Source organism: Podarcis melisellensis (genome assembly GCF_964234715.1).
Source record: "Podarcis melisellensis genome assembly, chromosome: 16".
NCBI lineage: Eukaryota > Metazoa > Chordata > Lepidosauria > Squamata > Lacertidae > Podarcis > Podarcis melisellensis.
In genome coordinates, this window is record NC_138533.1 from 22,594,204 (window position 1) to 22,618,910 (window position 24,707).

Below are 24,707 nucleotides of genomic sequence, written 5' to 3' on the forward strand. Positions count from 1 at the left end.
TTCCAGTGCACATATGGAAATGTGGAATACTTGGCTTCTAGGTCAATAGAAACAGGGGCATGCTGTATGAGATGATTTTACTTAGCACTAAAATGACAACCTGCATTTCCTCAAAAGAGCTCCTGTTTCAGTCTAAGGATTCAAACACCCCATTAAGAATTGGGTATTAAATCTAGTGGAATGCTAGGGAGGGGGGGGGTCTCATTTGAGCCTCTTTCAGCTGATTGGTGGAAGAAAAAGTTCATTTTCTAGTCATTCACTTCAGACTTGGGTTGAGCAGCTTTTCCGCCTTGGGTGTCTTGGGGATGAATGGGTTGGCTTGAATAAAGAAGAAACGTCCAATGAGCAACCAGTGACCTGAGAGTCCCTTTGCTGCGGCTTGAGACTGCCTCAATCGGACTGATGGGAGAGGGTCCAGTGGCTGGAAGATGAGCTTTGTCTTTGTGTCACACTCTGCTTGCAAAAACACTTAAAACGGTGCATGCCTTTTCGCAGTTGTCTTGAATCGAAATGCTTCATGTCTTTGAATGTTAGACTTCCATGATCCAAGCAATAATAAGCATTAAATTATTAGTTGGTTTCGTCACTCCTTTGGGAAGACATCAGGCTGCTTGTTAGGCTTGTGGTTGTGTGGCTGAATTGCTTGGTAAGTTTGCCTAATCTCCATGATAGGCTTTTCTAACACTTTGTGCTTGTGTGTGGACTCTGAAATACATGTGTAGGATTTATTTATTTATTTATTTATAAATCCCATGAAGTAGTAGCTCAGATGTGGAAATAAAAAAACGCAAGGCAAACCATTTCAAAACTCTTATTCAATGGCAACTACCACCTTCTGAAGGCCGCTGAAAAGGAATATTTTGGCATTTGCCACGAAGCAGTGCATTCAGTTGTACATTTAGCTCCAGTAGCTGAGAACACGGAAGCATGAGGATGCCTCAAGTCGACACAACGTTTGGTTCTTTTGTCCTAGTAGCATTCACAGCCTGCAGCATCTGCCTTTTTAACTTTGCTTGCTGGTAGATTGTTCTGCAGTTCATTTAGAAAGAAGGAAAACAGCTGTTGGATTCTAAAAGTAATGTATGAAAAAATTGATGATCAACTTCTTACCTCCTTTAGGCTCATAGAGATGAAATCCAGCGTAAATTTGAAGCCCTTCGTAATAGCTGCACAGTGAGTATTAAATACGGATCATTGAATTATTTTGAAATTAAGGAGAAGGAAGGAAAACAATCTTAATTTTGCTCCTTGAAGACAAGGGTTCATGACATGGCCTTTTGCTTTCAAGGAGTTAGCAGGACCAAGACGGATTGGATTGCTTCTTTAGATCTCAGGTGAATCTCAGCTTAGAGATTTTATCCTGATTTAAAATTGACAGTGTTTCTCAAGTTTTTGAAGAAGCCAGTATGAAATCTCATTGTAGTGCAGCTAATAAGAATGGTGTAGCAGCTGCAACAAGTGATGTATATATAGAGATAACATTTCCCCCCTTACAGGTGAAGGGAACTATCATAGTACAGTAGGATGGAAGGCAAAGGAGGGCATTTAGCTAGGCTCAAATGTTCCTAATATGTAGCCTGACTACCAAATAATTTGTAGGCTGCAGCACTGGCAGTATTTCATCTATATGTACGAAACAGTACATACGCTTGTCACATTTGAAGTGTGATATGGGTGTGCCAATAAACAGATCAAGCAATTGTTGCATGTAGTCTTATTTTCCATTACTGAGGTGTGTAACGTGAAGTAGCCCCAAAGTTTCCCACAGAACCATGCATGTAGATTATTGTTTTCAGTTTCCTTTTCCTGCCATCAGCATTTTGGTGAGCCTCTTAAGGCTCCTTGACTGCTTTTCAAGACCTCTACATTTTGTGCAATTGAACAACACACACACACACACAGAGAGAGAGAGAGAGAGAGTTAGTTTTCCTGGTAGTTTGCCCTCAAGATACAGATCCAAAGTAGTCTGCCTTGAAATAAATATTTTTTAGGAGTTGAAATGTCTCTAGTGTTTTAGATTTTTAAGTCAGAAAGCAAGTAAGTAAAAGGAGGAAAGACTTATGGCTAAGCACTCTCTGTAAAAGAGGTAAGTGTACCCCAAAAGTAGTAACTAAGCAGCTTTTAGAAATGGAAGATTCCCTCCTTTATCATCATGTACTGGATTTCTTCATAAAATACACACCACCAAAGGATCTTCTTTGACACATCATTCAGTATGATAGAAAGAGCTATACTACAGCCACGTGGCTCCAAATATCTCTTACCAGTTTGTGTGTAACATTTAGCTGTTCTTTAAGTTAGCAAAGAAAGTGCTGGTTTATGCATGCATATTCATCATTTGATGACCGCAACATCAGGTGGCGATTTCAACCTGTGGAAAGGTCTGTTGCAGGTACTACACCACAAACTGAACTGTCACATCACCGTATCACCTCAAATCCAATGCTTTCCAGTTCACACATTCAGCTGCTTTGTTGTCTAGTGTACATTTCAGGTATTGGAGGTTATCCTCGCTAAAGATGCTGAAGAATTTGAAGGAGTGCTGTTGTGAGCAAAAAAAGCATGAGTGGAAACTTTTTTTGTTCTGGTTGTAGGGAACTAGATAGTTGCATAGGTTTTGCATGTCCTTATGCAGAAGTCATAATGTAACAATAATGAGAGAAGCTACTGGAGTTAGGCAAATAATAGGGAAGGTGAAATAAATGACTCAGTGTCGTTGGTACCAAGGCTGCCTTGGTTTGTAAGGAAAGACATAACCTTACACCGTAGAGGAGGCCAAGACTAGAGGTTGAAGGCTTTGTTTTTGCAGCAAAGCCATATTGCTTTTTCAAGAAAGAAAGAGAAAGAAAGAAAGAAAAATCAAGGAAAAGGGAATGGGATTAAATGTCCATTCCCTGCTGCTAATCACCAAAGAACCCTGGACCTTGACCAAAGAACTCTGGAGGAGAAAAAAAGGACATGGAAATGAAAGCCTGTTGGAACAAATTGGGCATTTTCTTCAATGCAAGTTGATTTTCTGTTGTATTGTGGAATAGTCACCAAATAAGTTGTCGTTTCTGGGATTCCTCTGGGAGCCTCCTTCATGTTCCCCTGAGCTTTCCAAGAAGGTTGAGAAGACTTCTGGAGGTTTTAAGGGTTACGTTGTTCATGTGATAGGAAAAAGGAGGTGTCAAATAACAGATCTCATCAAGAGTACCTGAACCACTATAGTAATTCATTTGTCATTTCACACACTTGATGAGAATTGCTTCTTTAAACCTGCCCCTGAACAAGGACTATATCCCAAAACCTGTTGGGGCTGTATTAAACATTTCCACAAGCAACTGGCATTTTCTCCTCTTCCTGTGAGCTTCAGCTTGGGTGTACATGCTTGTTTTGGGTAAATGGGAAACCAAAGCTGCAGCTGAAATTGGTGTGGTTTCCTGTGTGCTGGAGGGACAACTTTTTTTCCCTGTCGATCCATTGTGTGCAATTTTTTATGCAAATTCAAAACAGTCTGCAACCCCACTAAGTGTCTCTTCGTTTTATTCATGGCAGTTTGCCAAGTTCAGAAATAGGATGGAGGTGCGCATGTAAAAATTGAGAATGCAAATATGGAAAGGAGTTTGCCATGACTTCTCATAAACCCAAACGTCTCTCATAGCTTTTGGTCTCTGCTCATTTCAGCTATATAAGCAATTGCTTCTTTGCATCAGCTTGGCTAATAGACAACTGTGTGTGGGTTGCTTCCTTAGGAAGTTGAAGCATAGTCTTCCAGTTAGGCCCTCACTGTTTTATCTCTTGTGCCTAAGCTTTTGGCGCCTTGATACTGGAGGTTTTGCTTCCAGATCCCATCTGTGATGATTCTTGATGGAGAACTGGAAGCTGCATATTGCAGTTGCTTTCTTAGATGAAGGAATTAGGTGAACAAGCCAAGGGTTGTTTGGAGTTTGGAAAAGATGAATGGTTTGTGCTACCATATTTTGCTGTTTTTGTATGTAGAGACCATACTGCATCAAGACTCCTAGACTGTTTTTATACATCCTCAAGCCAAGGGTGCAATATGTCTGTTGTCATGCTTATTCTCAGGAGACAGGAGGAAACGGGGGCATACCCAAAATAATTGCCTCACACCTTTTATATAGTCAACCACCTCCTGCAATACCTGCCCTTTGGAATCCCCTCCCCTTGGCAGGCGCCGTCTCTGTTGTCTTTTCAGTGCCTACTGAGACCCTTCTTCCAACAAGCATCATAAGTAGGGATCTTTTCCAGCCTGTATTGGAATGTATGTAAGTATTGTATCTGTGCTCCCTCACTCCTGCCTTTGCTCAGGCCTCTCCAGGCTGCAGAGCAGGTGTGGAAGAAGCTGCCCCAAAAGTTCCATCAGACCATTGGTGGTGCTGTGAGGATCTGATAGCATGTGTGCTCCCTGGCCTGGGTTCACTTGGTTTAGTGTTGCTTCTGAGCAGAGTCATAGTGTTTTGTCTTGCACTGTAAGGATCGCTATGCACTTGTAGTTATGATGCACATGAGAAATGCATCTGTCAAGGGAAGGGTTTGGGGGATGAGTCACTGGACAAGAATGTTTTCCAAAGTCTTGCCTTGCTGGATCAGACCAATGGCCCACTTAATCTAGCAATTGTCTACAGTAGAGATCAGCCCAAACAGCACAGAGAAACTCAAAAAGAAGATATCAGGATGGAAGCGATACGTTGCTGCTTTTGTCCTCTGCACACCTGCTAATTGGGGTCATGTCACCTCAATATAATCCGTTCCATTTTATTTATCATACCTGATTGAGCCACTGATAGATATATGCACAGGGGCTAGTTGCCATGACAACTTCCTGTGGCAATGAGTTTCCTAATTGATTATACATTGAAATAGGAAGTGCTTCCTTTTGTATGCCTTCTTTGATGTCTACTTTGCTAGTTAAATGAGTTCCAGTGTATTCAGAGTGATTTTCAACATATTCTTTTAGGTTATTTAAATTCCTTCTAAGCTAGTAGCAACATGATGAGAGATCTGCCAACACATATTCATGTTTTCTTTTAGTCCACGCTATTTAGAAACTGAATAAAATCTGGGTCCGCGTATAAAGGAACATTCGTAAAGGAAGCAAGTTCTCTATACCACTGTTAGTCATGATAAAAGAATATTCTTGGCCTGACGTTTCAGAGTTATGTGTGTAATATGTTAACAGAAATCCCCAACACCCTTTTTAATCAACTTCTCACCTAACCTTTGATAAGTCACAAGCAGTTGGACTGGGACAGGATTAGGCATAGTGCCTGCCAGATTTAATGGGCTAAAACTTCTACCAGCCCCAGCCAGCATTGGCTAATGATCAGGGATGATGGGAGTTGTAGTTCAGCAGCATCTAGATGGCACCATGTTGACTATTCCTGGATCAAAATATCTAGAAGAAAAAGCCTTGTACTCCGCAGTGATTTTGTTTTAATGCAGACACCTTCCTCTTAAAAAGAGAAGAGGAGAAGAAGTCCTCTTGGATGGTACTAGAAATCAGGAATTTATTTTGTGAGATTAGTTTAATTGTCCTCTTTGGGAGCAAAGGGTATTCTTGTGGGTTCCTATTTCAAACAGCTCAAGCAAGTGCACCAGGATAAAACGCACAGACCCTTTTACCTCGTGATGATGACCTTCAGTCCAAACCAGTATTCGTTTACAACACTGAAGAAGCACTTTCCCCTAATTTCTTCCCCCCCCCCCACCCGCTTCTGCCCCTCATCCTCTCCCAGCAACTTTTCCAAACCACCAGTTGGAAGATATTATCAGCATTATATGTTTTCTAAAGAACAAAATTTCCACCCATAACTATTCTACTATACCTTTTTTGTTGTGCAACATTACAGTAGTGTGCTTTATGTTACACATAAGAAAAGGGATTGTCTGCTTTTTAAAATGGAGGAGGTCCACATTTAAGTGGTAATATGGGGCATACTTTCCTGTTAAATATTCCCACCCTCACTTCTTTCTTTCCTCTTCATTTTCTTCCCTCTCCCTCCCCTTAAACTGTTTCCCTTAAACTTCACTTCCAAAAAAGAATTTTAAAAAATTGCTGCGGTTGTGCTTTAGAAGACTAGTAGGTGGCCAGTGTCTTTTAGAACAGCTTTTTTTAATCTGTTCCCGTGGTTATAGCGAGTATTGCTTCTGTCTGTAGTGGAATAGTGTGAGCAGGTGTTAAAAGAAAGCCATGCTTTTCTTATTCCAGAGTTACTGTGACTTTCTGTGTTTTTTGTTTGGTTTCTGTCTCTCTCTCCCCAACCCCAACCCCTGTCCCAATATAGCTGTGTACTAACATGGGATAGTTGAATTCAGCATTTTGCTGGTGGTGGGGAGATGTTTCCAGATTGCTACAGTACTGCTTAAAATATTGGACATCACTTGCTTGCACAAAAGCATTGTTGCCTGGTTCTTATCTCTTATTTTAACGCTGATCTTGACTTTGCTCTTATAATCTGTTGTGCTGCCAAACATTTTCCCTCACGTTTCATCTTGCTGTCCTTAACTCTGCTGACATTAGAAATCCAGTCTTTGTTAAATCAGTGTGTGTGGCTTTTTCTAGCGGTTTGCGAGTTCTGCTTGGTTTTCTTTTCTTTTTTTAAACACGCTTTAAGAGAGTGGCATTCCAGATAATGCACCTCTCTTCAAAGAGCTCTGTGTTGGGTATTATGAAAATCTCTCTTTTGAAAGCTAGCATCACCTTTCCTCAGATAGCATAGTGTAAGGTTTGGAGAGAGAAACCAATCTGCTTATGCCTTTTTATCACCATGCAGCAAGTTTGGGGAGAAGACCATTAACTGTGGACTCCCAGTTCCTGGATTTTGCCACAACGATGCGCTCTCAAAGTCATGCCATAGGACACAAAAATTTTACAATGCAATGTATTTTGTACCTTAAGGCTGAGTTAAGCTTAGCTCTTCCGAAGACAAAGGTCCGTATCCAACGTTCTCTGTCTGCTAGGGTGAGATCCCTTGTGCTAGCAGATGACAAAGTTTAAAAGTTGCCCAAGGGAAGAATGGATATTCCTAAAGCCAAGAAGTATGAACCTGAACAGTGTGGTGATGCTCAATAGTGAAGCAAGTTGAGTTACATCAGCTTAAAACTGGGTAGGTGCAGACTTAGTATGAGCAATTTTTACTTGGTGAAAAATCCTTTACTTGACGTTTTTAGACGCAGCCATTTAGGGCTGTATCCGACATTCTCTTGCTTTGCTGGTGCAAGAGCTCTTGTGCTAGCAGACAACAGAGTTTAAAGGTTGCGCAACAAAGGAATCGAACGCAACAGTTGTGCTAGCAGAAGCTTGTGCAACAGCTGGCTCTTGTGCAATCAGTTGCACGACAGTCTTTTGGCAATGTACTCATGGCTTTATCAGAGCATCAGAGGTTAATCCCCTGTTCACTCATCTCCAGAGTGAATTCAATAGCCAAGATTTGTCTTAATTATCTCACATCGGCAACTTGCCGGCAGAAGATGTTCGGTCTGCTGTGTTCCTCTCCCTGAAGTCCCCAGATTTTCAAAGTGTGTATCTGTTAGGTATGTATCAGCCTACAAGACAGTATACTGAGCTTTACAGAAACCCATTCTTTAGGGTTTGAAGTTTGACTTTCAAAAAAGACTTTTACTAGTCCCCATTTATCTTAAGAATCTTGGCCTTATTAACCTTTTTTCCTTAGTCCCCATTTATCTTAGGTTCTCTGGCTTATTATTTTTATTTAGGTGATTACAGACTTGGAAGAGCAGCTGAATCAGTTGAGTGAGGACAACGCTGAGCTGAACAACCAGAATTTCTTCCTGTCCAAGCAACTAGATGAGGCTTCGGGGGCAAATGATGAGGTCGTGCAGCTGCGAAGCGAGGTAGACCACCTCCGTCGCGAGATCACGGAGCGAGAGATGCAGCTGACCAGCCAGAAGCAAGTAGGTGTTCAGAATTTGCATTGTAAAGTCCAACTTTCTCAAGGCTTTTGTCTAAATGTGAGACTAAATATTCAGTCACTGGAGGTCTTTGTAGGGCTTTGATGGTTTGCCTCGTCCTCAGAGTCAAGACTCTCCTATCGCCAGCTCTCGTCTCACAATTAAAAGCACACAATCTTGAATCAGATTGTGCCAGAATTGGACAACAGAAGCAGAATAACCTAAAGAATTGCCTGTTGGACTGGAGTGTAGTCCAAATATGTGACCAAAATTTAGGGTTGGGCGAGAGGATAACAGAGGAGGGGGATCCCAAAAGAATAAGTAACCAAAGGACGAAGTCACAGGAATCGAAGTGACAATGAAATGATATAAAAAGCATTGTTGTTAAAGCAAAAGTACATGCAAACACGCATGAGTGTGTGCATGCAAAACACAAAAATACAAATTATCTAAGCTATAACTACTATATAAGAATACGAATTATCTGCATAATTTGCAGAACTTCATTTTCCCCCCTTCTAAAGTCAGACAGTGGAACAGATGGAATCTGCTGAGACAAAACTCACGTTTTATTGATAGTCTTTCACAGTGTGGGATACAGCAGTCAAGTACTACACAGAACCTGGCAGGTTTGGGGCTGGTCAATATGAAGGCAGAGACTAGAAGCTTTCCATAGGGGTTGCTTGATGGCAGGCACCATCATTGCCATCTAATCTTGTCCGACTTCCTCTTTTTGCAGTTGATTTTTTTTACCTTTTAAAGTTGTAATGGGTTTGCATACAAAGTAGCAGTTCTCTTCACTATACCATTATTTTGAGCATGTGCAAATTTCTAATTAACAAGAAGTAAATATTTTGCTTAAATCACAGGTCATGGTGTCCTGACTTTGGCTTGCTTTTTATATACGGTATAGTGCTTTTGTAAGTGGAAAAAATGAGGTGCTGGTACACATACATTGATAAAAGTGCCTTTGGTGCCAGCACAAAACGACTGCCATAGGCAGCAAAAAGAGAGATGCCAGTACTCTGTACCAGTAAGTACTGTCATGGGGGGGAAGCCAGAGAGTGAACACCTTATCTACTAATCTTGATGGTGGCAAGATTTTACTGAGCCTCTTTGCTTGGTGAATTTCACACATCTGTTCTATTGAAGGGTATTTGAAAATCTGATTTTTAATATTATTTTTTTAATATTAACTTCTAAAGTGGTTGTCGTGAAGCTTTTATTTATCCATAGTCTGAACCTTACCCAGAAAGATACAGGAGGAGCATCCGAAATGTTGGCAGCTGCTATTAAGGCATGTGGCAAACTGATAGCAGAACATCACTTAGAGTCAACAGCAAGTTGTCTAGTCAACTGTCTGATTGGCAGTAGACTTTGTACGCAGTAAAATTGAATGGAAAAGAAATATGTATGAGACATTGCTAATGAACACAAGAGATTCCATCCGTAAGCACAAGAGCCTGCCAAAAGGAGACATGTCCCCATTGACATAGCTCACCATCTCATGTTCCTGTTTCCTCAGCCTTAGGGTCAGAGGAAGGCACTGAAGGGGAGCCATTTAGCCTATTTAAGCATTTGTCTTCACATCACTACACCACACCACACAGTTCTACACACTTAATTATCTCCCCAAGGGGGCTTGCCTTGTTGTGCTTTTCATTTTTTCATACCAGGCTTTGAAATTGCTAGTGGGATTTTGGTGTCGGATTGTTTGCTTTAATGTGTTTCTTGTTTTATCACTTGCTATATTTTTGCCAATTTGTTTATAAACCAACCTGATCCTGGTTTTAACTGAAGGGCAGAAAACAGATACAATTTCATTGAGTTTTTTGACTTAAAATAATGACCATATTTAATGTCAGAGGAGTAAAGATTATATGGCACAACACAAATGGTTTTTTGTACTTACTTCTGGGGGATTCTGCAGTTTCTCTGAAGCTTATCAGAGATACCTGAAAAATCATCTCATTCCTTAAATACCCAACTGATCACTGTGATCTGCAAGTGAGGGCCTTATCAAGAGGACAGGCCTTTAGTGTGGTGGCCCCTCCCTTTTGGAATTCCCTCCCATCTTTTGAAGACCTTCCTCTTCTCACAAGCTTTTCAAGCACAGGTCTTTCTTTGTCTGCATCTACATTGGAATTCCTTCAAATGTGTTTTAAATGTTTTATCACTTCTGTGTCTGCTGCCTAGGGCTCCTTTGGAAGGAAGGGCAGAAAATAAATTAATTAAAGGGGATTTCCATAAGGAACACGGGTGGTGCTGTGGGTTAAACCACAGAGCCTAGGACTTGCCAATCAGAAGGTCGGCGGTTCGAATTCCCGCGATGGGGTGAGCTCCCGTTGCTCGGTCCCTGCTCCTGCCAACCTAGCAGTTCGAAAGCACGTCAAAGTGCAAGTAGATAAATAGGTACCGCTCCGGCGGGAAGGTAAACTGTGTTTCCGTGCACTGCTCTGGTTCGCCAGAAACGGCTTAGTCATGCTGGCCACATGACCCGGAAGCTGTACACTGGCTCCCTCGGCTAAATAAAACGAGATGAGCGCCGCAACCCCAGAGTTGGCCACGACTGGACCTAATGGTCAGGGGTCCCTTTACCTTTACCTTAAAGGGGATTTCCAACAAGAAGCCAGTTGGGATAGCCATTTCCTTGAAAGGCACATTGGCCACACCGCTACTATAGTTCTTTGCCACATAGAGCTGCTGGAAGAGCACACTGGGTGTGTTTTAGGTCATGCCTTTTCAGGCAAAAAAGGAACAGACATTTGCCTCCCTTTTCTTTTGCAGAAGTCTCAAAATTAAAGTTACTCTTCTAAATTAATCAATGGGATGTCACAGTGAATATGATTATAGTAAAAGTACTGTGATTCTTCTTTTTGTTGTTTTTCTGTTCAGAAAACTATTCAATAGAAATATTTGCTAACAAATAGTCTGAGTTCAGTTAGGTCAGATTCCCACCCCACCCCTGGAAGTCAGGGGTACAGCTGCATCAGTTGCTCCATTCTGGACCACTTCCTATTGCAGTCATACCTTGGATCTCAAACGTCTTGGCTCCTGAACAAATCGGCTCCCAAACGTTCGAAACCCAGAAATGAGTGTTCTGGATTGTGAACGATTTTCAGAAGCCGAACATCCGGTGCGGCTTCCTATTGGCTGAAGGACACTCATGCAGTCAATCAGAAGCCACACCTTGGTTTTCAAACGGTTCCGAGAGTCGAACAGACTCCTGGAATACATTCTGTTCAAGAACCAAGGTACAACTGTAGTCTGTTTTACTTGTTCTCATGGCACCCCTTCTTGGTTTGACCTTGGAGAACACCACCAGCCCCCATAGCCCTGATCCTTCCTTTTCCTTTGTTTTAGCTGCCTCTGGGCCGAGGACAAGAGTGAGTACGACCAGCTGAACTGTTTGTCTGTGTTCATGTATTATACTTGGAGAAGCTTGGACTGTGTATATATAAACATATTTCTTGATCTAGGAAGGTTTCGCTCTAGAACGCCATCATGAAGGAGGCTTATTTTTGCAGTGGTTCAGAGGCAGAGATTAGAAAAGTGATGAAAGGCTTTGTTTTTAGACGATGGAGGCCTTAAAGACAACCTGCACGATGCTTGAAGAGCAAGTGATGGATCTGGAGGCTCTGAATGACGAGCTGCTTGAGAAGGAGCGCCAATGGGAGGCTTGGCGGAGCGTTCTGGGGGACGAGAAGACCCAGTTCGAGTGTCGGGTTCGAGAGCTGCAGAGAATGTTGGATACAGAGAAACAAAGCAGGTATGGACTTTTGTTTCTGCATGCTTTGTTGGAGAGCTCTGCATTATATAAAGCAATAAGTAAATACAGTGGTACCTCGGAAGTCAAATGGAATCTGTTGCAGACATCCGTTCAACTTCCAAAACATTCGGAAACCAAGCTGCAGCTTCTGATGGGCTGCAGGAAGCTGATTACAGACTGCAATAATGGATGTTTTTAGTCTGGTCCAGTGTTCCTCATTGTTATCAGGGAATTCTGAAAGCAGATGGTCCTTAAGAGTCGTTTGGAAGCAGTCCCGCTTAATGGGATCTTGAAGGGCTTGAGTGTTCATTTTGTGCCTTGGTTTCCTTCCTTGAAGCCTGTGTTGAGGTATAAACTTGATAGCCATCGTGGAGCGTATTAGGACTTTTGGGGTTTGGGTTGGGTTTTTGGAAGACGCCTGTGTGTGAATTTGTTTTATGTGTGTAGATGCATGCTGACCAATGCACAGTCTTCGCAGTAGGGCTCTGTTCTGATGGCATGAAGTAGTCACGGCAAACCGGTAGATTCCTATCTCCTGCAGCCTTCATCCGCCTTCACAGCCGTTGTAATGTACCACTTGTTATCATCTGCATGTTCTGCCGTTGAGGACTTCTTGGATCATTCTTTGTCTAGCTCCTTCCCTTTGACCTTACCACCTTGGTTGACCCTGCTGGGAGTATGAGATTTCCGATGGCTTCACTCACAAGGGTCATAGGAACATGCAAGCCCACTCACCATCACAAGGTGATGATCCAGCGAGTGGGACAACTGGTCCATAATGGTGGCCTGACTACTGGCTGAGGACTTGTTATGCTTAAGCACGTTGAGCTTAAATATTCACATTAGCTTCCAATTTCTTTTGGGTGAAATCCAAATTGATCTACAGAGCTGCAAGCTAGGAATCTTTTAACTAGGGCTTTGAAATGCCAAAAGACCAGCCTGAGTTCAGAAGGAGGGTTCTGATGAAAGTGTGGGGAAACGTTCACCTTTTGGGGGAGGAAGGCAGAGTCTTCTTCCTTTTGCTGGCCAACATGTTTATTTTCCCCAAATGTCTCTCAGAGAGATATTGCAACACAACTCATTGTTCTCAGGCAATAAACATGGCAACCAACAGCAGGTATCCAGGAAGCCATCCCCACTCACATCTCTACTTCACAGCTCACGAGCGGGGGCCATGAAAGCTGGGGACAAAGAGTAAAGTCCAGGCCTGCCCTAGTTTTAATATGGATTATACTGAGTTACAGATCCCTTTTTATGCTTATACAAGGGATGTGGAGTTGGAAAACGGCCACTCTGGTGATTTGCCAACTGTCTTCTTCTGTACTGCCATATGGCACTAGGCTTTGATTCCAGATTCTCACTGTGGCAACTTGGATCTCTCTCAGCACAGCAGGTGTGGATAAGTTATGTGGAATGGGGAGCGCCATATAATGATGGCTTTCTTTAAAGCAGACGTTTGGAACAGTTCCTACCCATTGATCCCATCTGATACCATGGGATCCTTGGAAGAAATCTGTTCCCAGGAAAGGAGTCTTTAAGAAAACGTATTTCTCGTTTTTCATGCAGGGTGCGAGCAGATCAGCGCATCACTGAATCCCGTCAGGTGGTAGAGCTTGCTGTGAAAGAACATAAAGCAGAAATCTTGGCTCTCCAGCAAGCGTTAAAGGAGCAAAAACTCAAGGCGGAGAGCCTTTCTGACAAGGTTAGTTAGTTGGTTTTTTAAGCACCTTTCCATCATACAGCGTTGACAAAATCAGTTGTTCCGGAGGCTACATCACAGCCAAAAAATATTTTAGCATGTTATAATTACGGCTCTGAAATGCCAAAAGTCTGGCCAGAGTTCACCTTAATTTGGCTTAGATGCAATGAATGCAAATCGCCCCTTTCATGTGTGACAGTTACTGTTTCTTTGATACGTTGCATTGAATATATAATATGTTTTGTAGAGTAGAGACATGTCCTTGCCCACATGGAGCTTATAGTCTAAAATTTAAAGAGGCGGGGAGTGGGCAGCAGAAGGAAGGGGACATACGAGCCGCTTGAGAGTGGAACTGAATGTCTAGGGAGGTGATCTTGGCTGGAGATGATTAATAAGAAGGCCATCTGCCAGGCAGTGAAGTTGTATTAAGCTGGAGGCCTCTTAGAAAAGAAGAAACATAAGATCATAAGAAGAGCCTGCTGGATCAGCCAGTGGCCCATCTAGTCCAGCATCCTCACAGTGGCTGACCGGATGCCTGTCAAAGACATGCAAGCAGGACCTGAGCACAAGAGCCCTCTCCCCTCCTGAGGATCGCAGGAAGTGATATTCAGAAGCATTGCTGCCTCCAGCCGTGGAGGCAGAGCATAGCCATCACGGCTAGTAGCCATTGATAGCCTTAACCTCCATGAATTGGTCTGATCCTCTTTTAAAGCTATTCAGTGGAAGTGAGAAATGAAGCTACTTAGGTGTTCCCAGAGGGAGTTAAACAGGTCAGCAAGGGAGAAAGGGTGGAGTCCGCTAAGAAATTTGGAGACTTTCGGGCAGCTCAGTGTGGTAGAGCTGAAAGGAGCAAAGGGGAGGACCATAGCTCAGTGGTTGGAGCATTCATCTTGCAGGCCAAAGGTCCCAGGTATACTTCCCACCATCTTCAGGTATGGCTGTGAAAAAGACTCCCTACCTGAAACCCTGGAGAACTGTTGCCAGCTAGGATAGATAATGCCCCGCTAGATGGACTTGATGGTCTGACTCTGTACAGTGGTACCTTGGTTGTCGTACTAAATCCGTTCCAGGAGTCCGTTCGACTCCCGGAACTGTTCGAAAACCAAAGGGCGGCTTCCGATTGGCTGCAGGAGCTTCCTGCACTCAAGCGGAAGTCACGTTGGACGTTCTGCTTCCAAAAAATGTTCGCAAACCTGAACACTCCTGGGTTTGTGGCGTTTGGGAGCCGATTTGTTTGGGAGCCAAGACGTTCGACAACCAAGGTACCACTGTATAAGGCAGCTTTGTTGAGAGATAAGAAAAATGATGAAGATCCTTTAAAAATAAGGACCAGTTTGTTCCCAGTGGGGAAGGAAGTGTTAATGTCAGCGTATCTGTTCTATCTAGCTTAATGATTTGGAGAAGAAGCATGCTATGCTGGAGATGAACGCGCGTAGCCTGCAACAGAAGCTTGAGACGGAGCGTGAACTCAAGCAGAGGCTTCTGGAAGAGGTAATAATACTCAACTCATAATGAGATGCCATTCATCCGTATTGGGAGAGAGATTATGAAATCGCCCAGCTTCACGCAGCGGGTATTTTACACCACAGACTCTACTGGTTTAATAATAACTCCATCTTCCTTGGGAATTACAGTTTTTATGCATGCACATATTTGCTTGCTGTTATATCCTGCTTTGCTTTCATCATGGGGCATGCATCTAGTGGTCCGCAGGGAGGCAGTCATCCAGGCACTGATCAATCCCAGGCTCACTTAGCTTCATTTAAGGTGGTGTTTGTCATTTGCCTTCAGTCTGTACTCTGAAATTCTCTGATGGCGGGTGGGAGATGCAGGAATGGGGTTACTTAGCAGGGAATTCTCAACATCTCACCAAACTTCAGCTCCTAATATTTTTTGAGAGAAGCCATCCCAGACAGTGATGCATAACTGTTTTAGGCTGTATACACCTCCCTGGAAGTAGATCCTATGGAACTCAATGGGGTTTGCTTCTGAGTAGACACGTAGAGGATTTCACTGTTAGGTTTTGAGGTTAAGATCTTGGAGGAGGCTTGGAAGCTGATTTTAACCCCCAAGTGTTGCCTCCCCTCTCTTCCTTAATAAAGAAGTCTGCCACTGGAAAGGCAAATAAAATGACACTGTTGTGTATTTATGCCAGTTAATAATACTCTATTGCCGAGTCACAACCACCTTGACCTTTTCTATATATCAGTCTTTAGATTTTTTTGCTTTTTTGTGCATTTGAAAAAGCAGAGGATTCTATTTAAAATGCAGACTGCATGGGCATAGTTTTAAGGCCAAAAGGGATTTAGAACACTGGAATATTACCAGATCCTCTAATAGGAATATATTCTCTCAACTAACTAAATGCTGCATAAATACACTCTACTTGATCTGCACAATTTGTTTCCGATGACGTCTTCATAGATTTTTGAATTTTTGACTCTCTTTTATCAGTGTGGACAAGGAAGGGGTAGATGAATGTCTTCAAATACTCCCGCACCACAAAAGCCCATGTTCCACATCCAATAATTCTGTATACTTCATGCATATTTTTTCTTAATCCTTACTTTGTTTATTCTGAAAGTTTTTTTTAGCATTTTGCAAAAGTTTCTGGTCTCTGGGAAGGGAGACCAAGCCACTACAAAAGCCACTGAACTCACTTCCTCCCATTTCTATACCCAGTCGGCCGCTTTAATCTGCAGAAGTGACACTAATACTACTTCTGCATTTGTAAGAAACTGATCTGTTAGTGTGGCAGCACCCACACACTTTGGAACTCCCTGCCTGTTGACACCAGCCAGGTACCTTCACTGTACTTTAGGCACCTTCTCAAAGCATTTTTGCTTAGACAAGCTTACCCAGATATGTAGGATGTTGGAAAGTGTTTTGACCTGTTTTCAGCTTATTGTTGATTTTAATTATTATGCTTTGAATATTTTAATGGAGCTACTGTAACTGTTCTTATTGATAATTTTACTGCTTTATTCCTTTTGTAAACATCCTTGAGGGTTCTTTCCTTTTCCCCTTGAGGGCTGCATTCCCTTCTGAGCAACCTCTTCCAAAGGCGCAATATCAGTGGTGGGTGGGGCCAGAAGCAAAAGTGGGTGGCCCAATGAATGTAAATTTAACCTTCATGCAGTAGGTGTGTGACCTGGCTAGGTGGCCTGGGAAGACTTCTGAGGGCCATATAGAGAGACCTAGAGGGCCACAGTCGCCACCTGACCTCCCCAGTTTGAAGTTCACTACCCCTGACTTAAAGAATCTGGATTTTTCCTTCTTACCAACAGCAAGCAAAGCTGCAGCAACAAATGGATCTACAGAAAAATCACATATTCCGCCTGACTCAAGGCCTGCAAGAGGCTTTGGATAGAGCAGATCTTCTGAAGACTGAGAGAAGTGACCTGGAGTACCAGCTAGAAAATATCCAGGTGAGAAGAGGCAATGCCTTATGCTCTGGATTTCACACATCCTCCCCTGGGATTGTTTTGCTGTCTACATGGACACGTGCCACCATATACGGTTTTTTCCTATCTTTCCTTTTCATCCTTTTTTCTGTACTTCAAAGGTTCTCTATTCCCACGAAAAGGTGAAAATGGAGGGCACCATTTCACAACAAACCAAGCTCATTGACTTTCTGCAAGCAAAGATGGACCAGCCAGCCAAAAAGAAAAAGGTGAGGAATCAGGCGGTTTGTTACACATGGTGTTTAAAAAATAAATAAACCTAAGGCTGGAGTCCAAAGAACACTTGCAGCTAATTCCGTGTGCCCCAGAATCCTGCTGGGTGTGCGCAAGCCCCCTGCGTGTGCCTGAAGTCTGTCTTTGGAACCTGGCCTAAATGATTAGCTGCGGTGTCTTGATATTAAGCCATAACCCGAAGGAAAAGCATGCCCAAGCTATAAGAGGATGCTGTAAAGACAGTTTCAGCACATGCCGGTGGAGTATTTTGCTCTTTTTTCTCTGAGTGAACCCACCTGGAACAATTTGGGGAAAGTGCACGCTTTCCCTGCTTTTATGCTGAAACGTGGGAACAAACCGTGGAAATAAATGTTTGAAAATAAGGGCAGGAGTGGCTGTTTAGGTTCATCATGGCCGGGTGTCGCCTTTGTTACTAGCAAGCTCTTAGACAGAGATGAGGCGGCAGTGGAGATGGGAAGGCTATATGCAGCATTCTCCATCCACTGACGCAATTCCGCACAACGGATTGCTCAATCTATTGTGAAATAAAGTTACCATCAGCCTCCTCATGCATTCCCTTGCACAGTGATGTTCCCCTGGTGCAAAACATTTCACCGGCGGAACAAACATGCCACTAAGCGACTTCAGCTTTTAGCGCCAGTTGGATGCCACCCACAGAATTCTCCGTCGAGCTAGATGGAAAATGTTAGCAATTGCCCGGATCAGCTTCTCCAAAACAGTTTGAGTGGGGGAGAGCTTCAGGTTCTCCCCGCTGCCACGCCTTAACCTCTTTCTTTATCGAGATGAGGAATACCATCAGACCCTCTGGTCTGCAGTTAAGTGAGGTTTCCCTTCCCCTAGTTTAAACCATCACTTACTAGGAGTTAGGAGCTGTCTGTGTGTTTCTGTTGCTAGGGCCTGTTTAGTCGACGGAAAGAGGACCCTTGTTTACCCACACAGGTTCCTCTGCAGTACAATGAGCTGAAGGTGGCGCTGGAGAAGGAGAAGGCCCGTTCGGCTGAGCTGGAGGAGGCCCTTCAGAAAACCCGCATCGAGCTCAGATCTGCTCGAGAGGAAGGTAGGGGGCTACTGAAAAGTTGCATCTGGAGAGAAGGGCCGTTTTTAGTCCAAACGCGTGTCTCATATTTCTGTGTTTTCTGTAGCAGTGAAATGTTTTTCTCTCCCCCCCCCCTCTCCCCCCTTTCCCCCTGTTTGCTGTTGAGGATCCAATAGAGCAACACCTTTGCTGCAGGCTGTAACTCTTAAGGCTGCCTTAGAACCACGGCTGCTCCTCGTGCAGGGGAGGAGTTGACTAACTATTTATGTGTATCTGTAGCTGCCCATAGGAAAATTACAGACCACCCTCACCCATCCACTCCTGCCACGGCCAGGCAGCAGATCATCATGTCTGCCATAGTCCGGTCACCAGAACACCAGCCCACGCCCATCAGTCTGCTTGCTCCTCCCTCAAGCCGCAGAAAGGAGTCTTCCACACCAGAGGGTAAGGCTTCGAGGGGGCGGGATGGGTATGGGAAGAGTCCCTATCCCTTGATTCAACTCAACACCCTCCTTTCATCTATGCACATTCTAACCAAGCATATCCATGAGTTTGGCAACCTTAAGGGAATCGGGAGGCTTGGAGACTTGTTAGGGAGAGAAATATATATATATATATATATATCCCCGTGAAAATGAAAATGTCCCGCCGCCCCAATCACTTCTTCTTCTATCGTGACCCAAGCCTTCATAATTATTCTTTTCATATTATTCTTCAACCTAAAAGTCTGACTTGACCAAGCAACAAATAAATGGAAATCGGTTGAAAGGGAGAGAACAAGTAGAGTGTTCTTAAAATAAAGGCTGCTATAAGATTCATTCGGCAAACTACAAGTTACAGAGAAAATGAAAAGTTTTTTCTTCTTCTTTTCATTTCAAGGACCCTCGTCGCTTTGTCACACAGCAAAATTATTTGCACGTAGGAGGTGCCAGGCTCGGCCCAATGCATTTCCCTATTAAGAGAGACTTGGTAGCAGGGCCTGGGGTAGGCTTTAGAGCTGCTCAATATGAAGATCATAATAACGTGAAAATGTCAATTTGGAAACACAAATCAGCTGGGATGATGGCAGGTGTAGGCTGGAGTGGCGGAAAATTCTGCGCTTTTCTGCTTTAAAAGTACAAGTGTTATATGTAATGGTGATCTCTTTATTTTAATCATAAGCACACTTACTTGGGAGCAAACCCCACTAAACACAAAGAGACTTGATGCTTGGCAAATATGTATAGAACTGCACAGTTGGTCCATGGAAGGAGACTTAACCCTTCTGTTCCCTTTCCCTTTCAAGTGTATATAGAAGTGCTGAGCTCTTTGGTCCTGCCACTTTGCAGGATGCTTACTTTATTCCAAAGTGCCACATACCGTGATGGAGCTGTATACATAATAAGCAGAAGATTTTAGTTCCAACAGAAACAACAACATAAAGAAAGGGTTTCTTCCTAGTAGAAATATGCTGAAGGAGCACCTCTTTACCCTGGCCTTTGACACTTGAGAAACATGTTAGGACCCACCCTGTTCTCTTGATAGTGATCTGTTTTAATAGTTTTCAGTATTGCCTTTTTCTTCTGAAAAATTGAACTTCCAACAATTTGTTTTCCCCCCTAATTATTGGTGATAAGTTTGAATAATAGGCTTTCCATCTTACCCAGCTGTGGTTATCCTAATATCTTGTTCTGGTCCAAACTCGTTCTACAGCTTCCAAGTCTCTTTCGTGAGCGGTTCCTCCTACTTGCACCCTCGGGCATTATCTTGGGTTATTCTAATTTAACCATTGAAAATCTGGGGTCCTCCTTCTTTTGCCTAGGGTAGGCAATTTCCTGTTGAGCCATCTTTTCTCAAATGCTGAGCCATCTCTCCCCCTGCCCTCCAAAAAAACCCCCAATAATGTAACGTGGCTTTTGGGAACCCTTTTCAGACAACCTGCTTCTGCAGCTACTTGGCTGTCTTCCATGCCCATCCATGACTATTCCAGTATCTCATGCCACTAAGATTTCTTTTAGCTTTCCAGATCTGTTTAGCCATTAACACTTGAACCCTTTGCCCCCTAAAAAAACGACATTCAGCGTAAGTTATCAGCTCTCCAGCGTGTGTTACTTCACTGTGTTTCTTCTGCAGTGCTTGTCTCCCTTTTATTGATGTCTGAAGTACGTACGGCTTGTCTGCCATCCCTACAGGTCTGTTGGTGTACTTGTCGGTGTGATTCAGTCGTGCGGTCTAGAGGTGGTGTACTGTTGTGCCCGGTCTAGAGGCCTTGCAGGTCTAGGGCTATTGTGTACTGTTGAGCTGAGGGAAAGGCCCCCAGCTTAAACCTCTTATCGGTTGTGAATATGACGTATGCCTTTTACAAAAGCCGTGTCTCTTAGCATCAACCCCCCATTTAAAATATAGGAATAATTCTGGCATACCTTATAACATGGGTGATGAACCACAGGCCTTATCTGGCGCATCAAACCTTCTCCAACGGCTTGCCAGCCCCAGTGCAATTTATCTGCCCCACTACCCCAGTGGCATTGGGAATTATCCCTCTCCAAGTGCTCAGCTAATAGAAAGGAGTTCCTGGCAAAGAAGAAGAAAGATTTCCTGTCTGGAAAACCAAGGGGTCAGAGAGCCCAGTGATACACCCGCTGAGCAAGAGCGAGGAGAGTTTTATCCTTTCTCTGCAACCTCTCTCCCCAGAGAGGGGGCTATGGTGTGTGCTTAAGTGTGCACACCCACCACTAGCATTTCAGCCCCCCAAGGGCCTTTCAGAAAGGCAGCGTGGCCCTTTGGCTGAAGATATTAGCCTCCTGTGCTTTACACAATAATCAGGATCGCTGAGATAATTACGTGACGTGCTTTGAACCCTCCAAGCTCTATAAGTGCTAGTTGTTCTTTCATCTGCAAAAGTTAAAATTAACTGGCTGGCCTGTGATTTTAAACTCCGGTGTGCCCCAACTCTAAACACTTGGTATGTATTAACTTTCCTGCCAAAACCCGAGTATATATCTTGAGTGCTAACAGCAGCGCTGCTTGAGTCTCGCTGCTGTTAAATCATCATCCTTCCTTACTCCATGTTGCCGCATGAAACCCATTCATTTAGCACTTATTTCCACAGTGCGTTATTTTTTTGTAGAATTGGAGCGATCTCTCTGCCAAACCTCTGAAAAACAAGTGGATTAGGTATCGCTGTTTAAACAAGCAAGCAACTGCGTCTGCATTCAGTTATTTGCGCTTAGGGGTGGGAGCAGCCTGTTTCAACTTAAATCAAAGGGCTGCTTTTCCTCCTCACACAAGCGTTCTTTTGCTACACCCTTGCTGGTGGTGGCAGTGCTTGGTGAAATGGGAAGGGGCAGCTAGCTCAGTAGTAGGGTGTGCGCCTTGGCTGCAGGTCCCCAGCTCAATTCCTGAAGCCTCCAGTTCAAGCCATCAGGTGGCTGGGGACAGGAAGGACCTTTACCTGTGACAATAGAAAGCCACTCCCAAACAGGATTGGGCAAATAGTTTGAACCAGCAAAAAGCATATTCTTATCTTGCTAAGGTCTCCTTTTCACATGCGTTGGCCAGTTGAGTTCCGAATATGTGTGCTGCTTCTGCCACCACCAGCCATATGCTTGCTGGTGGCATATGCATATTAAGTGCCTTAGGATTGTGAGATTCATCTCTCTACGTAGCCCTGCCTAAAAGACCTTTTAGTTAGGTACCAACCAAACCAGCCGAGGGAGAATCGGAAGTGCTGATAGCTGCCGAGCTGCTTTTAACTGTGCTTTGCCACTTGCTCCTTCCCCCCCAGAGTTTAACCGGCGTCTGAAAGAACGGATGCATCACAATATCCCTCACCGGTTCAATGTGGGGCTGAACATGAGAGCAACTAAATGTGCAGTTTGCTTGGATACGGTTCACTTTGGACGACAGGCGTCTAAATGTCTTGGTAAGAATGGCAAGGAAACAAAGGTGGTAACAGGGCCGAACTGGAAGAGTAATAATACCTAATGTTATGTCCATATTGTCTAATTTTTTGTTCTCTTGGCCAAGCTTGTTATCTGTGTTCCCTTTTCTGTCCTCTTTGCCTCAAGAAAGGTTTCCACCAATATAGCCCTATTAGTCCTTGGGCCTTGTAGGCTGACAATTAAAAAAAATATTATTATTATTTAAAAAGAATTCCTTAGAATGTTAGTAAACGTTCCATAACACCACAACAGCTACACCAATGCCTGGTGATGGCTCATTTCCATCAGTTGGAGCCAGAGTCTCTTAATCACTAGCTAGAGCAGCTTCAAAGACTGCAGCCCAAATTTACCTCAGAGTTTGGAGAGTTTGGAGTTGGCTTTTCTGCAAATTCACACTTTCTTAATTTAATTCATTACTGTTCTAAGACTGCAGCCCAAATTTACCTCAGAGTTTGGGGAGTTTGGAGTTGGCTTTTCTGCAAATTCACACTTTCTCAATTTAATTCATTACTGTTCTAAGATCACAATAAGCACACACACACACACACGCACACCAAATTATCGTAAACTGCTTTAAGAGACTTCATGATTTTATATATATATTTGGAATAGTCTTCATGAATTAGCAGTATTCATCCCGTATTCCTTAGGTCAAGCCTTTTCTACTTATCATGCCAAAATAAAAAGGCAGTGGAAAATTATGCTGAAAGCACAGCATCTCCTCTCTCTACAAAATGGGGTCCTAGGCCTCAACAGTAATGCCATAAGGTTCTCAGCTTTGTGGAAAAGGGACATATATGGATTTCAAGCATTTTAGGAAAACCTTGGCGACCTTTATTAAGCAGGCTTGATCTTGGAGGACAAAAGCTGATCATGTCTCCTGCAGAAGTACTCATTTCACAACTGGCACAGAACAGGTTCTTAGCTGTTACTTACTGCTTTGTTGTTGGCATTGTCTTGAGAGACAATGGAGTGCGCCTCCAGGGGTGAAGTCAGACCAGTGGTACTACGGGTTAAGAACTTAATTTGTTCTGGAGGCCCGTTCTTAACCTGAAACCGTTCTTAACCTGAGGTACCACTTTAGTTATGGGGCCACTGTGCCACCGCTGCACGATGTCTGTTCTCATCCTGAAGCAAAGTTCTTAACCCGAGGTACCATTTCTGGGTTAGCGGAGTCTGTAACCTGAAGCGTCTGTAACCTGAGATACCACTGTACCTAAAGCCAAGAAGTTGTGCACCAGAACACGTGGCAATAATAGGGAAGTTAGTTGAGATTCTTCAGCTTAATATTGGGTCGGTGCAGACTTGAGTCCGAGCAATTCCGATTTTGTGAAAAATCCTTTACCTGAAGTTTTTAAGTGCAGGGCTCTATCCAACAGTCATTGTCTGCTATCACAAGAGCCTTTGCACTAGCAGGTGGTGGAGTTTAAAGGTTGAGCAATGAAGAAATCCAGCACAGCAGTTACATTAACAGAAGCTTGTTGGGCAACAAGTATACTGCTAAGCAACAAATATAGCGTTACATTTGATAGCCCTTAAATCCTAATGTTTCTATAAGGTTTCCCCCTCTTCCCTTTCTACCTTCCCCCTGCCAGAATGCCAGATGATGTGCCATCCAAAGTGCTCAACCTGTTTGCCAGCTACTTGTGGCTTGCCTGCCGAATACGCCACGCATTTCTCCGAAGCCTTCTGCCGAGACAAACTGAACTCTCCGGGTCTGCAGCTGAAAGAGCCAAGCAGCAGTTTACGGCTAGAAGGATGGATGAAGGTGCCAAGGTACAAACGTGAGTCTCTGCGCTAAAATTGCTTGCCCAGAGCTGCTGGTGCTGCCGCCGCTGGAGGAGCCGCTCCGTAGACTGTAGCTGTGAAGCCGATTCTCTTGTTCGCTGGTGAAACCCCCACGGGAGGTTGGCTGACCACGCTAATCGGGAACCTTTGACGCAACCCTCTAACGCAGTTTTGTCCTTTTTCTGTGTTTTCAGAAATAATAAGCGTGGGCAGCAGGGCTGGGACAGGAAGTATATAGTTCTGGAAGGAACTAAAGTGCTTGTTTATGACACAGAAGCAAGAGAAGGTAACCTCTTAACATCTGACTCGCTTTCCCCGTCTCCTCTGACATGGCCTCTCAATGCATAACTTTGTCTGAACAAAAACGTTTGAACTTTGTGGAAGTGGGGAGATTGGCTTAATACTCTAGGACATCACTCTTTGTAAAGCCTCGCCCTTGGAGAACCCTTTCTGCATCTGACCGCCAAGGAGCTGCCACTGGGCGCCTCCAGTATAACCCCTACGATTGGCAAAGGAACCTGAGTGCGTTCTAGGCTGCATTTGCCGCACATATGGGGCGCTGATTGCTGTTGCGCCACACAAACTGACCATGCCCCCAACATTCTCTGTGGCTGAGCCATTGATCAGAAGATCAGTAGTGACAGGTACGTTATCTTTCAGGGGCGCTTCTCTGCCATTACTGATCTTCTCCCCCCCTGAGGTGCCCCAGAGCCTCCCCGCCCCTTAGGAACAAAGCGCAATTTGAAAACTTCTGCTCTAGTTGTCTTAGTGCCCCTCCAGGCTGGTGCTTTATTGTGGGTTTAGTTGGCAACATGCTTTTGAGACGGTAAAGAGTTCCTTAGCGGCAGATTGGTTCCGCTTTAGTCCCTTCCGCAATTCT

General features: G+C 43.8%; 1 protein-coding gene across 9 annotated transcripts in view; it reads left to right on the forward strand.

Moving 5' to 3' along the window:
- Window positions 1–24,707, forward strand: part of CIT (citron rho-interacting serine/threonine kinase) — a 109,072-nt gene that overhangs the window by 62,612 nt on the left and 21,753 nt on the right. For 7 of the 9 annotated variants that reach the window (XM_081892194.1, XM_081892197.1, XM_081892195.1 and 4 more), the window contains 12 exons: window positions 1,120–1,173; window positions 7,720–7,917; window positions 11,490–11,683; window positions 13,250–13,385; window positions 14,769–14,873; window positions 16,670–16,810; window positions 16,948–17,055; window positions 17,975–18,137; window positions 18,396–18,560; window positions 21,883–22,020; window positions 23,635–23,815; window positions 24,022–24,113. In XM_081892194.1, the coding sequence (XP_081748320.1) occupies window positions 1,120–1,173; window positions 7,720–7,917; window positions 11,490–11,683; window positions 13,250–13,385; window positions 14,769–14,873; window positions 16,670–16,810; window positions 16,948–17,055; window positions 17,975–18,137; window positions 18,396–18,560; window positions 21,883–22,020; window positions 23,635–23,815; window positions 24,022–24,113 (1,675 nt within the window). The remainder of the gene's footprint in view (window positions 1–1,119; window positions 1,174–7,719; window positions 7,918–11,489; window positions 11,684–13,249; window positions 13,386–14,768; window positions 14,874–16,669; window positions 16,811–16,947; window positions 17,056–17,974; window positions 18,138–18,395; window positions 18,561–21,882; window positions 22,021–23,634; window positions 23,816–24,021; window positions 24,114–24,707) is intronic. The other 2 variants (XM_081892199.1, XM_081892200.1) reach the window with 2 other exon arrangements.